This window comes from Engraulis encrasicolus, chromosome 11 (assembly GCF_034702125.1).
Source record: "Engraulis encrasicolus isolate BLACKSEA-1 chromosome 11, IST_EnEncr_1.0, whole genome shotgun sequence".
NCBI lineage: Eukaryota > Metazoa > Chordata > Actinopteri > Clupeiformes > Engraulidae > Engraulis > Engraulis encrasicolus.
Window position 1 is genome coordinate 47,903,956 of NC_085867.1, and position 12,697 is coordinate 47,916,652.

Below are 12,697 nucleotides of genomic sequence, written 5' to 3' on the forward strand. Positions count from 1 at the left end.
CTCCCTGCAAAAAAGCAAAAGCAAACAAACAAACAAAAAAAACCCACCATTTAAAAAATGCCTAATGTAAAATCAACATAAAAAAAATCCAGTTACTGCCTGCATTCTACATGAAAACGATTTTTAAAAACTCATCCCCCCGCCCCCCTTGAAAGTATCTTGCGCCACCATAGTCTTATCAAAAACAAATGAAAAATGAATTAACTACTCGACGAAGCTTTTGCATATGCAGCCAAAGGAAGAGAAGAGAGGGGTCCATTGGGTTCTGTCTCTGGACTGGTGTGCATTAGGGCAGTGGTTCTTAGCCTTTGTTTTCTTAAAGGGACACTGTGTGAGATTTTTAGTTGCTTATTTCCAGAATTCATGCTTCTCATTCACTAATGTTACCTTTCTCATGAATACTTACCACCACCGTAAAATTCTAAGTATTCATTTTGACTTAAAAAAATGCACTTTTCTTACATGAAAACCGGGATCTTCTCCATGGTCCGCCATTTTGAATTTCCAGAAATAGCCATTTTTAGCTGCAAAAATCACTGTACTTGGGACATAAATATTTGTTTATTACTTCGTAAACTTTTATGAAAAGATCAAATTTGGCAATAGGCAACACAGTTTCAATTCACAGCATAGTTGCAATACCCTTCTTGATCATTTCCTGCACAGTGTACCTTTAAAGCACCCCCTTACCTGTGCCCAAGACAAGCTGCGCACCCTCAACCAAAACTTCTACACGTGTACGCACTAAAAAAAAAAGATTTAAGTGATTAAGTACAATGACTCTTGTTTGATACATTAATCAATACTTCAATGACTTTACATGGGGACCAAACCATGTTTTAATTTGGTCTTGAGTTGGCCTAATTATAATGTTTGCAAGCAGAATTTTGGTCATAACCTCAACACAAACAAAATTCTGCGCACCCCCTGAAATCTCTGGCGCACCCCCAGGCGGTGCCCGCACCCCAGGTTAAGAACCACTGCATTAGGGGACCAAGTCAGTTCTGAGAGTGCCAGGGCATGACACAGACCAAGCCCAGAAATGAGGCCTCCTCTGTGGGGAGTGTAAGCCAGGGAAGGTGGGTTGGGTGTCCATGGGGTGATACACTTAACAAGGTGGTAATGTCATAATTCTGGTGTAGTTCAATAAGACTTTCCCTGCCATCAAGTCAGTGCCATATTATTTGAAGTCACAGAATGTTGCTGGTAGGGAAAATAATAATAATACAAAAAATTAGAAGACAGTATTCAGTTTAGTTAGCCTTTTGTTTAGAGGTCCTCTCATTTCATCCTTGTTTTTTATGACCAATGCAGGTTGGTGACTTCAAGACACATGGTTTCCTTGAGCCACTCTATAGAAAACACACTTGGGGTTATTTCTAATATGCAGACTCCCATCCTTGGTCTGTGCTTGTGGCCTCGTGTTCTCACCTCCGTGGAGAAAACAATAAAGTTTCCCCACTGTCAGCCTGGCTACAACAACATCTTTTGGGACAACTCTTCATTCACCATCCCCTTAGCAAATGAGAAAATGACATTAGAGTTGAGCTTTTACGAGATATTGAAATACAATTCTGTCGGTGACGTCATCACAAGGCCACAAGGAGGCAAGTGAGCACGGGAGGGAACAGGAGTTCGCACATTAGAAAGATCCCGCGGCTCTGATTTGGACTAGAGGGACAGTCTGTTTTCCCAAACATACTGCACACAGCCCATAGAGGGCAGCAAAGTCCATTCAGGGGTGCTTTTCACACCCAGTTACAAGTTCATGATCTTGACACGGCAGCTTCAACCACCCCCTCATCATCCTATCGTATAGGCCAGTGATTCTCAAACTATGGGTCGGGGCCCACTGGTGGAAGGTATTCCAAGTGGGCCTTGAAATCATTTTCTAAAAATAATAATCATATTTTGGCGTATGTTGCTGTTGATTTATTTGAGTTTTATTCTTAATTGGGTCAGAGGTGGGCCCCGAACATTTTTGACAATTTTAAGTGGGCCCCAAGTTGAAAAAGGTTGGGAACTCCTGGTATAGGCCCAAAAACCTGGCATTCAGGTGCCAGAGTGCAGGGGAAGAGGGAGAAAGAGGGAGAGAGAGAGAGAGAGAGAGAGAGAGAGAGAGAGAGAGAGAGAGAGAGAGAGAGAGAGAGAGAGAGAGAGAGAGAAATCTGAGTCAGTGCTCTCCCCCATCCTCCTCCATGACCGAGGGTACCCTGAGCATGGTATCGTCCTACCGCACTGCTCCCTTGGGGCGCCATTGGGGGCTGCCCCCCACTGCCATCGTTGTGTGCAGTGTGCAGTGAACACGTGTGTGCTGTGGAGTGCTGTGTCACAATGACAATGGGAGTTGGAGTTTCCCAGGTGGGCTTGCTTTCACTGACATCAGAACTCCGCTATGGGAGTAAGAAGTTGCTACTCAGTGAGTGCGTCTTAATATGCGACCTTGCCTCCTCCACTTGCGCTTGTCTCCTCGTCCCGCCTCCTGGCCCCTCCTCCGTGGAGAAAACGATAAAGTTTCCCAGCTGTCAGCCTAGCCACAACAACTTTTGAGGGACTGTTTTTCATTCACCATCCCAATTGCAAAAGAGAAAAAGACTCTACAATTGAGCTTTTGCAAGATATTGAAATATAATGCTGTTGTCAGTGATGTCATCATGACGAGAAGCAAGTGGAGGAGGCAAGTGGAGGAGGCAAGGTTGCATATTAAGACGCACTCAGTGAGCTGAATTCAGGGCAACTGGCTCAGTTCAGTCAATACGTGTGTATCTCTTTGAGATGTAAGGGAGTAGAGTTGCCACCTTTCAGAAATGAAAAGAAGGGACACTTGATTGTTGCGGGGGTCTGGGGGTCCTCCCCCAGAAAAGAACGTATTTTTAAATATGCAATTTCCTGCATTTTAACCAAATTGTGGCACATTTCAGCCTTAGCTGTTCATGAAAATAAGGAACTTTAAGGAAAAAATAGGAAAAAGTAAGGGGCTTGACTTCCAAATAAGGGACGATTCTGTATTTCAAGGGACGGGTGGTAACCCTACAAGGGAGGGAGGCTTGCAGAACATTCCATGCCAACCTTGTGTTTGCCGGCATCCGTTCCCATTGGAGTAGGATTGGGCTAGAGCCGTCTAATAAGAGCGTCGCGTCACTCCCATAGACCTCAATGGTCCCATCTTTCCACAGCAATGGCAGCTCCCATGGAACCTCACGGAGCGTTTTACATGTACAGTAAATCACCATTGACTTTAGCTCCAATAGAAGTAGTTACTTAGTTCCAGGAGGTGGCAGTAGAACACAGAAAATGTGGCAAAGGTAAATGTAATTCATTTGCACTTAATCTTTGCTTGGTATGTAATGGTTGTGTTAGTCCCCAGCGAACAGAAAGTTACGTTTAGAAACATTTTAATCTACGCGAATCACATCAGCAACTGACTTCCTGGTCCCCGGTTGACACAACTCTCTTATTAGACGGCTCTGGATCTGGCTTTTCAGCTTATCCAAGCTGTTGGGATGGGCCAGAAAGGGGGTGAAAGCAATTTCAGCTTGCTTGATGACCAATATACATGCAGGTAATAATCAACCCATATTTAAAAGCTGCAGTGCCAATCAATGGCTTTTATTTTGAAGAGGCAGAGAAAGCAACTTCCTCAATCATTCCTCAGAGCCGTTGACTGAGCCCTAGCCTTAGCGGCTAGCAAGCAAATAGCTGAAAGCTAAAAGAAAAAAAAAGCATCGCGAATGAGGCATGTGCAAAAAAAAAAAACACAGAAGAGGAAAAAAGGAAGGAACAAAGAAAAAATAGTAACCCACTATAGCCTTTTTTTAATGTTTTGCAAATACATGCTCTTGTCAAAATGCATACAGTCAAAAAGGAAAGGAGAGTCGAAGAGGTCATTGCTGCATGTCTGCATACGTTTGATGAAGTCGAACTAAAAAAAAAAAAGAATAATTAAAAACTAAAAAGAATAAAACACAAAACACGTGAAAAACACTAAAAAGAAAAACATGATACATTAACAACAAACGCACAAAAACAAACACACAGGCTCACTCATTCGGACACCCGTGCGTACATTATTATTTCTTTAAATGTGAGCTTTATGGCACCAGTCCTTCAATGGCTGATGACGCCGTTATGTCACAAAAAAACGCCTCTCGTCTGTGCTGACCAATCACGCCAGCCCATCCTGGCACGGGAGAGCTCTGACTGGTTGGCTGATGTGAGCATTAGTCTCCGTAGCACTGAGTTTCTTGTTTTGTTTTGTTTTGTTTTTTAACTGCAGTGAATATGAAAAAAAATGTTTGTGTGTTCTGTGATGTTTTGAGAGCAAGAGAGAGGTCTGTGTGAGAGAGAGAGAGAGAGCGAGAGAGAGAGAGAGAGAGAGAGAGAGAGAGAGAGAGAGAGAGAGAGAGATAAAGAGAGGGGGTGAGACAGGGTATGTGTGAGAGAGAGAAAGAGAGAGAGAGAGAGGGTGAGACAGGGTATGTGTGAGAGAGGCACTGCTCCATACCAGAACTCCAGGTCCATGAATATGGCCTGGCAGACAGACAGACAGACGCACAGACAGACAGACAGACAGACGCACAGACAGACAGACAGACAGACAGACAGACAGACATGGCTCACCACAAGGGGTGCTTGTAGTACCGTTAAGAGTCCAAAATGGCAATATAGTATATATGCAAGAATTTTTTTTTTAAAGCAAAACACAAAAAATAAGCGAGGAAAACTCAAAGACAGACAGCAATCCAGGGGAGCATGTTTGAGAAGGGGGGGGGGGCTAGTGGTGTGTGACTGTGTGTGTGTGTGTGTGTGTGTGTGTGTGTGTGTGTGTGTGTGTGTGTGTGTGTGTGTGTGTGTGTGTGTGTGGGGGGGGTCATCTGTAGTACCGTTATCATTTGTGTCACACGTTTAACGCAACACAGAAAAAAAACGTGTGACAAAAGACTGTCCTCAACGTCTGCTGATCTCATCTGCAGAACTCACTATAATGATGTCACACCAGGTGGGCTTCCAAATGTGACAACAAAACTGTCATTAGGGTCCTCGCGTCATGACGATGACGATGTCACACTATGCCACAGCGGGTGACAACGTGGTGACCTGAGATAATGGATCAAGGTCAAAAGGTCACAACAGCTGCGAAGCGGGTCATCTGTCTGTGTGTGTGTGTGTGCGTGTGCGTGTGTGTATGCATGTGTGTGTGTCAGCTGATGCTGTGACGACCAACAGTCGCTGTCCTCATTAAAATCTCCACACACTGTAAAAAGTACGCCTTCCAGCCATCTCTGCGTTGGTGAAATAAGCTGAACAGGAAGAAAAAAAAACAATTAAAAAAAAAGACAAAACAAAAAATAAAAAGTGAGCCACAAAAAAACAAGACAGGGAAGTTTTGGAGTCCAATATTTACAGGAAAAAGTTTTTTTTTGTGTTTTTGAGTTTCCTTCTTTTCAGTGGAGCAGAGAGATGTACTAAGAAGCTGGTTGAGGAGTAAACCAGGTCAAGTTCAGAGGTAAATCATCTAATAGAAGAGCCTGCAGGACTCCAGGCTCTTCTATTAGATGATTTACCTCCTAATTTAACCTGATTTACTCCTCAACCAGTTTCTAAGTACAGGTCCCGGGACGCTGAAGGGAGACTGTAGCACAGTGATTCTCAAACTTTCTTAGACCGAGGACCACTTTGTCCCAACAAAAATGTTCAGGGACCACGTGTCAACTGAATTGACAGTTGACAAGTGCCAATTCGACATCGCTAAATTTGATGCAGATCACTTCGTTTTTATTTACATTTACAAGCCTGTCTTATTGTGGTGAACATATGACTTCAGACATGTTTGGCTTTGTAATAATGTTACAAATATAGCCTTCTGCTAGTGTGTCTTGGAAAAGCAGAAATCCCCTCGCGGACCACCTGAGCTCTGTCGCGGACCACCAGTGGTCCCCGGACCACACTTTGAGAATCACTGCCGTAGCACAAACAAAACCAGAACCATGTCCAGCACAAGCTGCTGTTGTTGCGTTAGCGAGATGACAAAAGGTCAAAAAGAGTCGCGCAGAAAAAGCGGAGAAGCATGACGCGCGCGCGGCCCTCCTCTGTTCTGCTGTGGTGGCGGCCAGATACCGTCTCGATCTCGCCAGTTAGTCTGTTCACAAAAGTCCCTGTGCTCTGTACAAGAGGAATTAAAACACACGCCTTCTGCCGTGCCTGGGGCAAACGCGCAGAGCACACACACAAACCCATTCACATACACACACAAACTTGCATATACACACACACACAAACTTGCATACACACCCACACACCCACACTAACTCATTTTCACATACACACACACACACCCACACTAACTCATATTCACACACACACACACACACAGAATTGCATACACACAAAGACACACATACACACTCTGGGTCCTTTCATTCCAGTGTGCCCTTGATGCCAGGCTCCACCCACAGCTCGTTTTCGTCCAATGGCACATCACCATCTCTCCTCTTTTAGTGTCTCTAAAGATTCCAGGGTCTCCTTTTCGCACCGTTGGCTCAAGTTTTCCATCTGAATTCTGGATGACGAGAGCAAAAAAAATGGTGCTTATTTCTTCACATGATCTTCATCGTGTTATCCTTTTTGAAAATTTCACATCATCTTATTTTCTTAATAAAGCCTCTTCCTCTCCTCCTTTCATTCTTCAATCCCACCCTCCCGTCCTCCCATCACCCTTTTCCTTTGTTTTCAATTCATCTTCTCTCATCACTCGTGTTGCTCTTGTCTGTTGCTCCCCCCATCCACCCCATCCCCCACCTCTCTCCATCACTCGTCCTCTCACTCCTTCGCTCCTGGGGAGGGTGGTGGTAGTTGGGTGGCGGTGGTTGTTGGGTGGTGGTGGTGGGGTCTATACCACCGTGCTGAGGGTGGGGGCACTGCTGCAGTCCGGGCTGTCGGGGGTGTCGTCCCCTGGGGGGCCCTGGTTGTGGTGGTGATGCTGCTGGTGGTGGTGGTGGTTATGGGGGTCGTGGTCGGGGTGGGGTGGCTGGCCCTCGGTGGGGGTGTCGGGCCCCACCAGGAAGGTGCTGCTGTCGATGGAGTCCTCTCGCTCCTGGGGGGGCGGAGGAGGGGGCAGCGGCGGGGGAGGGGGGGACATGGCCATGTGATGGTGGTGGTGGTGGTGATGGTCATCGACTGGATCAGTCATGCCCATAGCCACCATGCTCACCGGCATACCGTTCCTCGCTGGAGAGGGGAGAGATAGAGATGGAGAGAGATATAGAGAGAGAGAGACGAAGGGAGAGGGGGAGAGAGAGAGAGAGAGAGAGAGAGAGAGAGAGAGAGAGAGAGAGAGAGAGAGAGAGGAAGGGAGAGGGGGAGAGGGAGAGAGAGAGAGAGAGAGAGAGAGAGAGAGAGAGAGAGAGAGAGAGAGAGAGAGAGAGAGAGAGAGAGAGAAAAAGAAAGAAAGAACGAGAGAGAGAGAGAGAGAGAGAGAGAGAGAGAGAGAGAGAGAGAGAGAGAGAAAGAGAGAAAGAGAGAAAGAGAGAGAGAGAGAGAGAGAGTAAGTCTCTAGTTCACCTGTATTGACATAAGTATCGACTAACCACAGGACATGGCTCACACAGTCAATATGGACAAGGCTCTTTGTGTGTGTGTACTCTTCATCAATACACATGCTAGTGTAAGTCCACATGCACTGATCTATGTTCACATAGAGGAGGTTGCCAGATGAGACTGATGATTTCCAGCACAAAAAAATGTTCAAAACCCGTCTGAAGGCACTAAATCCTGCCCAATTCTATTCTAATAAATTTTACTGATTTCTATGGCCATAGATCTGCAGGAAAAGCCCTTTTTACCCGCAGACGGTCATCCTAAGCAGCCCCATTGGGCCGGAAACCACCCAACCTGGCAACACTGCAGGTTGCCTGTGTCTGTGTGCACTCACCCAGGTCGACGTATAGCAGTGAGTGGGGGTTAACAGATGCCTCGTAGGGGGGTGTATGTGTATGTGTATGTGTATGTGTATGTGTATGTGTATGTGTATGTACAGTATGTGATCGTTTACCCAGGTCGACGAGTGGGGGGGTCGTTGGGGTGCTGGATGTATATGTGTATACTGTATGCGTGTGTGTGTGTGTGTGTGTGTGTGTGTGTGTGTGTGTGTGTGTGTGTGTGTGTGTGTGTGTGTGTGTGTGTGTGTGTGTACTCACCAGGGCTTGACATTAACTTTTTCGCTTGCTGGCCACTGTGGCTAGTGGTTTTACCGAGTCACTAGCCATCCAGCTATTGTACTAGCCACAAATTTGATTTTTTTTTTTTTTTTTAAATCTTGACACCTCAGAAGATGAGGTGCTTAAAGGCCAACTTCCGATAAAACTCAGTTTTACTCACTCCTTTCGAAGATCGGACGGTCACCCCAAGTTAAACTCACTTGCAAGGCTCTCATAGCGGTGCGTCAACTCTCCTGGCTGTGTTTCCCGGTGTTTCCCAATTTACATAAATAATGCAGAGAAACGAGCGAATCACGAAAGCCTTTCTGTGCTTCGTGACGTCGAAAGCAGGCGTTGCCCACAAAGGATTATATCGACCCATTTATCTAAAAACATGTCGAGTAATTTTTTTCTGCTTGTTTTCAAAACAAGCAACGTCTGGTGGCCCGAAACATAGCTTAGCTTAGCTATCAGCTGGTTGCTACTCTCAGGTACACACACAGCGCAAAGCCTCATACATAAAGCCAGCTCACTCTGGTTGCTCCGTGCCTGCAGCAAGCCTAGGGGTCGCTGTCGAAAGAGCACAGCCCTGAATGGAGCCTGCACGCCTCCGCTGGCGCCCCTATAGTGCAGTACCACCCGGGGAAGTGGCGACTCTGTTTCCCATTACATTCTCTCCAAGAACTGGAGGACTGAGCCAATCAGAGACGCGTTTCTTCGAGAGCAGGAGGAGTGAGCCAATCAGAGACGCATTTCCACGAGAAACACGGAACACTCTCTCGTTTCTCCACAAGCCACCTTGCCAGCTTGCAAAAACGTCTTGAAACAAAGCAACCAGAACGTTTTTTAAAACAGGACCAACGCGTAACACATTCAATAACAATGGGGAACACGGCAATATTAATTAAATGACGTTGAGAGGCCATCTTTAAAGCAAGAAGATGAGTGCATGGAAATAAAGCAAACAAATAGAAACTGAGTAACTGAGCTTCTTCTTGACCTTTAAGTCAAACAATTGATACACAAGGGGCAAAGTGCAGAATATACGCTATTCTGATATGTCATATCATAGGATAAGCTAACTGCCAAATTGGCTAGTGACACTGAAATTGTTACCAGCCACAGCCAAGTTTTACCAGCATTTGGCCGGTTTGCAGGTGCCAGTGTCAAGCCCTGGTACTCACCCAGGTCGACGTAGAGCAGTGAGTCGGGGTTAATCGAGGCCTCGTAGGGGGGCGGGGGGGTCGTCGGAGTGCTGGATGTATATGTGTATACTGTATGCGTGTGTGTGTGTGTCCTCACCCAGGTCGACGTAGAGCAGTGAGTCGGGGTTGATGGAGGCCTCGTAGGGGGGCGGGGGGTCGTCGGGGTGCTGGATGTCTGGGTACTTGTAGGCCGCGTAGGGGGGTGGCGGCTCCTGGAAGTGGAAGGCCCCGCCCTCGCCGTCGTCCGACAGGTGCAGCGGCGTCAGGCCCGTGCCGAAGGCGTCCGGGCCGTAGTCGAACCCGGGCACGCGCCGGCCCAGGTTGAAGTGGTGGACTAGAGCGAGAGAGAGAAAAGGAGGGAATAAGGGTTAATTAATTAACACACACACACACACACACACACACACACACACACACACACACACACACACACACACACACACACACACACACACACACACACACACACACACACACACACACACACACACACACACACACACACACACACGCCCGGGTTGACGTGGTGGAGAGAAGCAGGAAGGAAAGGGTTAAAAAACAATAACACAACGAGCTGTGGCTAACGTTAGAGTACAAAGACAACACAAGTTTTTAAACGAACTTCAAACTTTACTGAGCCATATTCACATTACAGCCATTCCAATCTTCTCGATATGAACGACTGCCCTCCAGGGGACGATAAAGGGGGGGGGGGGGGGTGGAGAGAGAGACCCAGGCCAGAGTCAAAACTGGGTCAACAGCCCGTATATGGTTCAAGGGTCTTAGTGCTGTGGGAAAAAACCGTCCTCAGAAGTGTGTGTGTGTGTGTGTCTTACGGTTGCCTACGATGAGGGTCTCGATGCGCTGTTGTGCTTGTGCGTGTGCGTGTGCGTGTGCGTGTGTGTGTGTGTGTGTGTCTTACGGTTGCCTCCGATGAGGGTCTCGATGCGCTCGCGGCGCCTCTGCCGGAGCCGGTGCACCATGAAGAGCAGCAGGGAGAGGATGAGGAAGGAGGAGATGCAGCTCACGATCAGACGCATCCCACTGGCCATGGAGTCAAACAGACTACTGCCATCTACAGGCCGGGAGGGAGGGAGGAAGAGAGAGCGGAGAGAGAGAAAGAAATGGAAGAAATATTAATGAGTGATATCAGACATATCCCCAGGGGTTTCTGCACATTTTTGATCACCAAATATAATACTTGTTTAAGGATATTTCGGGAGCAAATGAATGTTAAATTAAATAAAAGCACGTCAAAACATTGCAAGACTGATACAGACTGATACAGAAAACAGCCAATACATTGTTGCTCAGTATCTGACTACTTGTATTGCCTCATCATGACTGATTAAACATTTGCTTTGCTTTCAGTAGAAATGTAATGCATTGCAATGCATTGTAGAATTGAATCGGATCGGAACGCATAGAATCGAATCGAATTGCTACCTCCCGAATCATGATCGAATCGGATCGTGAGGGCAGTGCCGATCCACACCACTAAGGGGGAGATCAATTTGAACAGTCATTTCATGAATAGCCTCACCAGTTCACCACATTCATACAAGACACTACGTCTATTAAGAAAGGGGGGTGAGATGGACAGAAAGAGAATGAAAGGGGAACATGATGGAGAGAGAGAGAGAGAGAGAGAGAGAGAGAGAGAGAGAGAGAGAGAGAGAGAGAGAGAGAGAGAGAGAGAGAGAGAGAGAGAGAGAGAAGGAGAGAGAGAGAAGGAGAGAAGGAGAGAGAGAGTCAGATTGATAGAGGGGGTGAAATAAGGAGACACAGGTTAAAAATGACAACACACATATTAAACACTTATCTAGTTCTGAAAGACCTCTTGTGCAGGGAGAGAGAGAGAGAGAGAGAGAGAGAGAGAGAGAGAGAGAGAGAGAGAGAGAGAGAGAGAGAGAGAGAGAGAGAGAGAGAGAGAGAGAGAGAGAGAGAGAGAGATGATGATGAGTCACTGCATTGATGACGTCTGTGGATGCATGGTATGACGTGTGCGTGTTTTTCATGTTTTGGTCTGATTATAAATAATTTATTTTTCAGGCGTGTTGTTGTGTGTGTGTGTGTGTGTGTGTGTGTGTGTGTGTGTGTGTGTGTGTGTGTGTGTGTGTGTGTGTGTGTGTGTGTGTGTGTGTGTGTGTGTGTGTGTGTGTGTGTGTGTGTTGGTGTGCACGGAAATTTGTGTTCTGCTCTATGCATGAGAGCATTTCTGTTTTCTTTTGCGTGTGTGTTTCGATCACAGTGTGTGCGTGCAAGCCAGTCCATACCGGGGTCGAGGCAGGTGAACTTGCAGCACTCCTTGGGGTCTGTGTGTGTGTGTGTGTGTGTGTGTGTGTGTATTGTACAGTAAAGAGTTGTCCATACCGGGGTCGAGGCAGGTGAACTTGCAGCACTCCTTGGGGTCTGTGTGTGTGTGTGTGTGTGTGTGTGTGTGTGTATTGTACAGTAAAGAGTTGTCCATACCGGGGTCGAGGCAGGTGAACTTGCAGCACTCCTTTGGGCCCTTGCGTATGTGTATGCGTATGTGTATGTGTGTGTGTGTGTGTGTGTGTGTGTGTGTGTGTGTGTGTGTGTGTGTGTGTGTGTGTGTGTTTGTCCGTACCAGGGTCAAGGCAGGTGAACTTGCAGCACTCCTTGGGGTCCTTGCGGAAGTGTTGGCACCCCTGGGGGCGCTCGCACAGGGCCGCCACGCACATCTCGGGCTCCCCGTCGTGGCAGGTGCAGCTCAGGCAGGGGTCGTCCCCTTTGGGGGTGAAGTAGTAGCCCTCGTTCACCACCTGGTCCTTGATGTCCACGCACGTCTGCCCTGGAGTGGGGGGGCACAGACGAGCACGCACACGCACGCACAGACACACACACACACACACACACACACACACACACACACACGCCGGTATACACACACACACGCGCACGCGCACGCACACGCACACACACACACACACACACACACACACACACACACACGCACGCATACACACACACACGCGCACGCACACGCACACACACACACACACACACACAGTATACACACACACACACACGCACACGCACACGCACACAGCAGAGGGTTAGGAGGCTGGCACATAGCCACAAAACACTAAAGACAACAATGCCTCCCTTGGCATCTTTTACACACACACACTGTAGACTTGGACAGGGCCGGTTCTAGACCAAAATTCGTTCACCACCTGGTCCTTGATGTCCACGCACGTCTGCCCTGGAGTGGGGGGGCACAGACGAGCACGCACACGCACGCACAGACACACACACACAAGCACACATACG

At 47.4% G+C, this 12,697-nt stretch overlaps 1 protein-coding gene across 3 annotated transcripts in view; it reads right to left on the reverse strand.

The window, feature by feature from the left end:
* Window positions 1-5,559: 5,559 nt before the first annotated feature.
* The window catches only part of dgcr2 (DiGeorge syndrome critical region gene 2), a 30,662-nt gene continuing 23,524 nt past the window's right edge, over window positions 5,560-12,697 (reverse strand). For all 3 annotated transcript variants that reach the window (XM_063210800.1, XM_063210799.1, XM_063210802.1), the window contains 4 exons: window positions 12,012-12,215; window positions 10,323-10,475; window positions 9,498-9,734; window positions 5,560-7,227 (listed from right to left, as the gene is read on the reverse strand). In XM_063210800.1, the coding sequence (XP_063066870.1) occupies window positions 6,890-7,227; window positions 9,498-9,734; window positions 10,323-10,475; window positions 12,012-12,215 (932 nt within the window). In that variant the 3' untranslated portion in view covers window positions 5,560-6,889. The remainder of the gene's footprint in view (window positions 7,228-9,497; window positions 9,735-10,322; window positions 10,476-12,011; window positions 12,216-12,697) is intronic.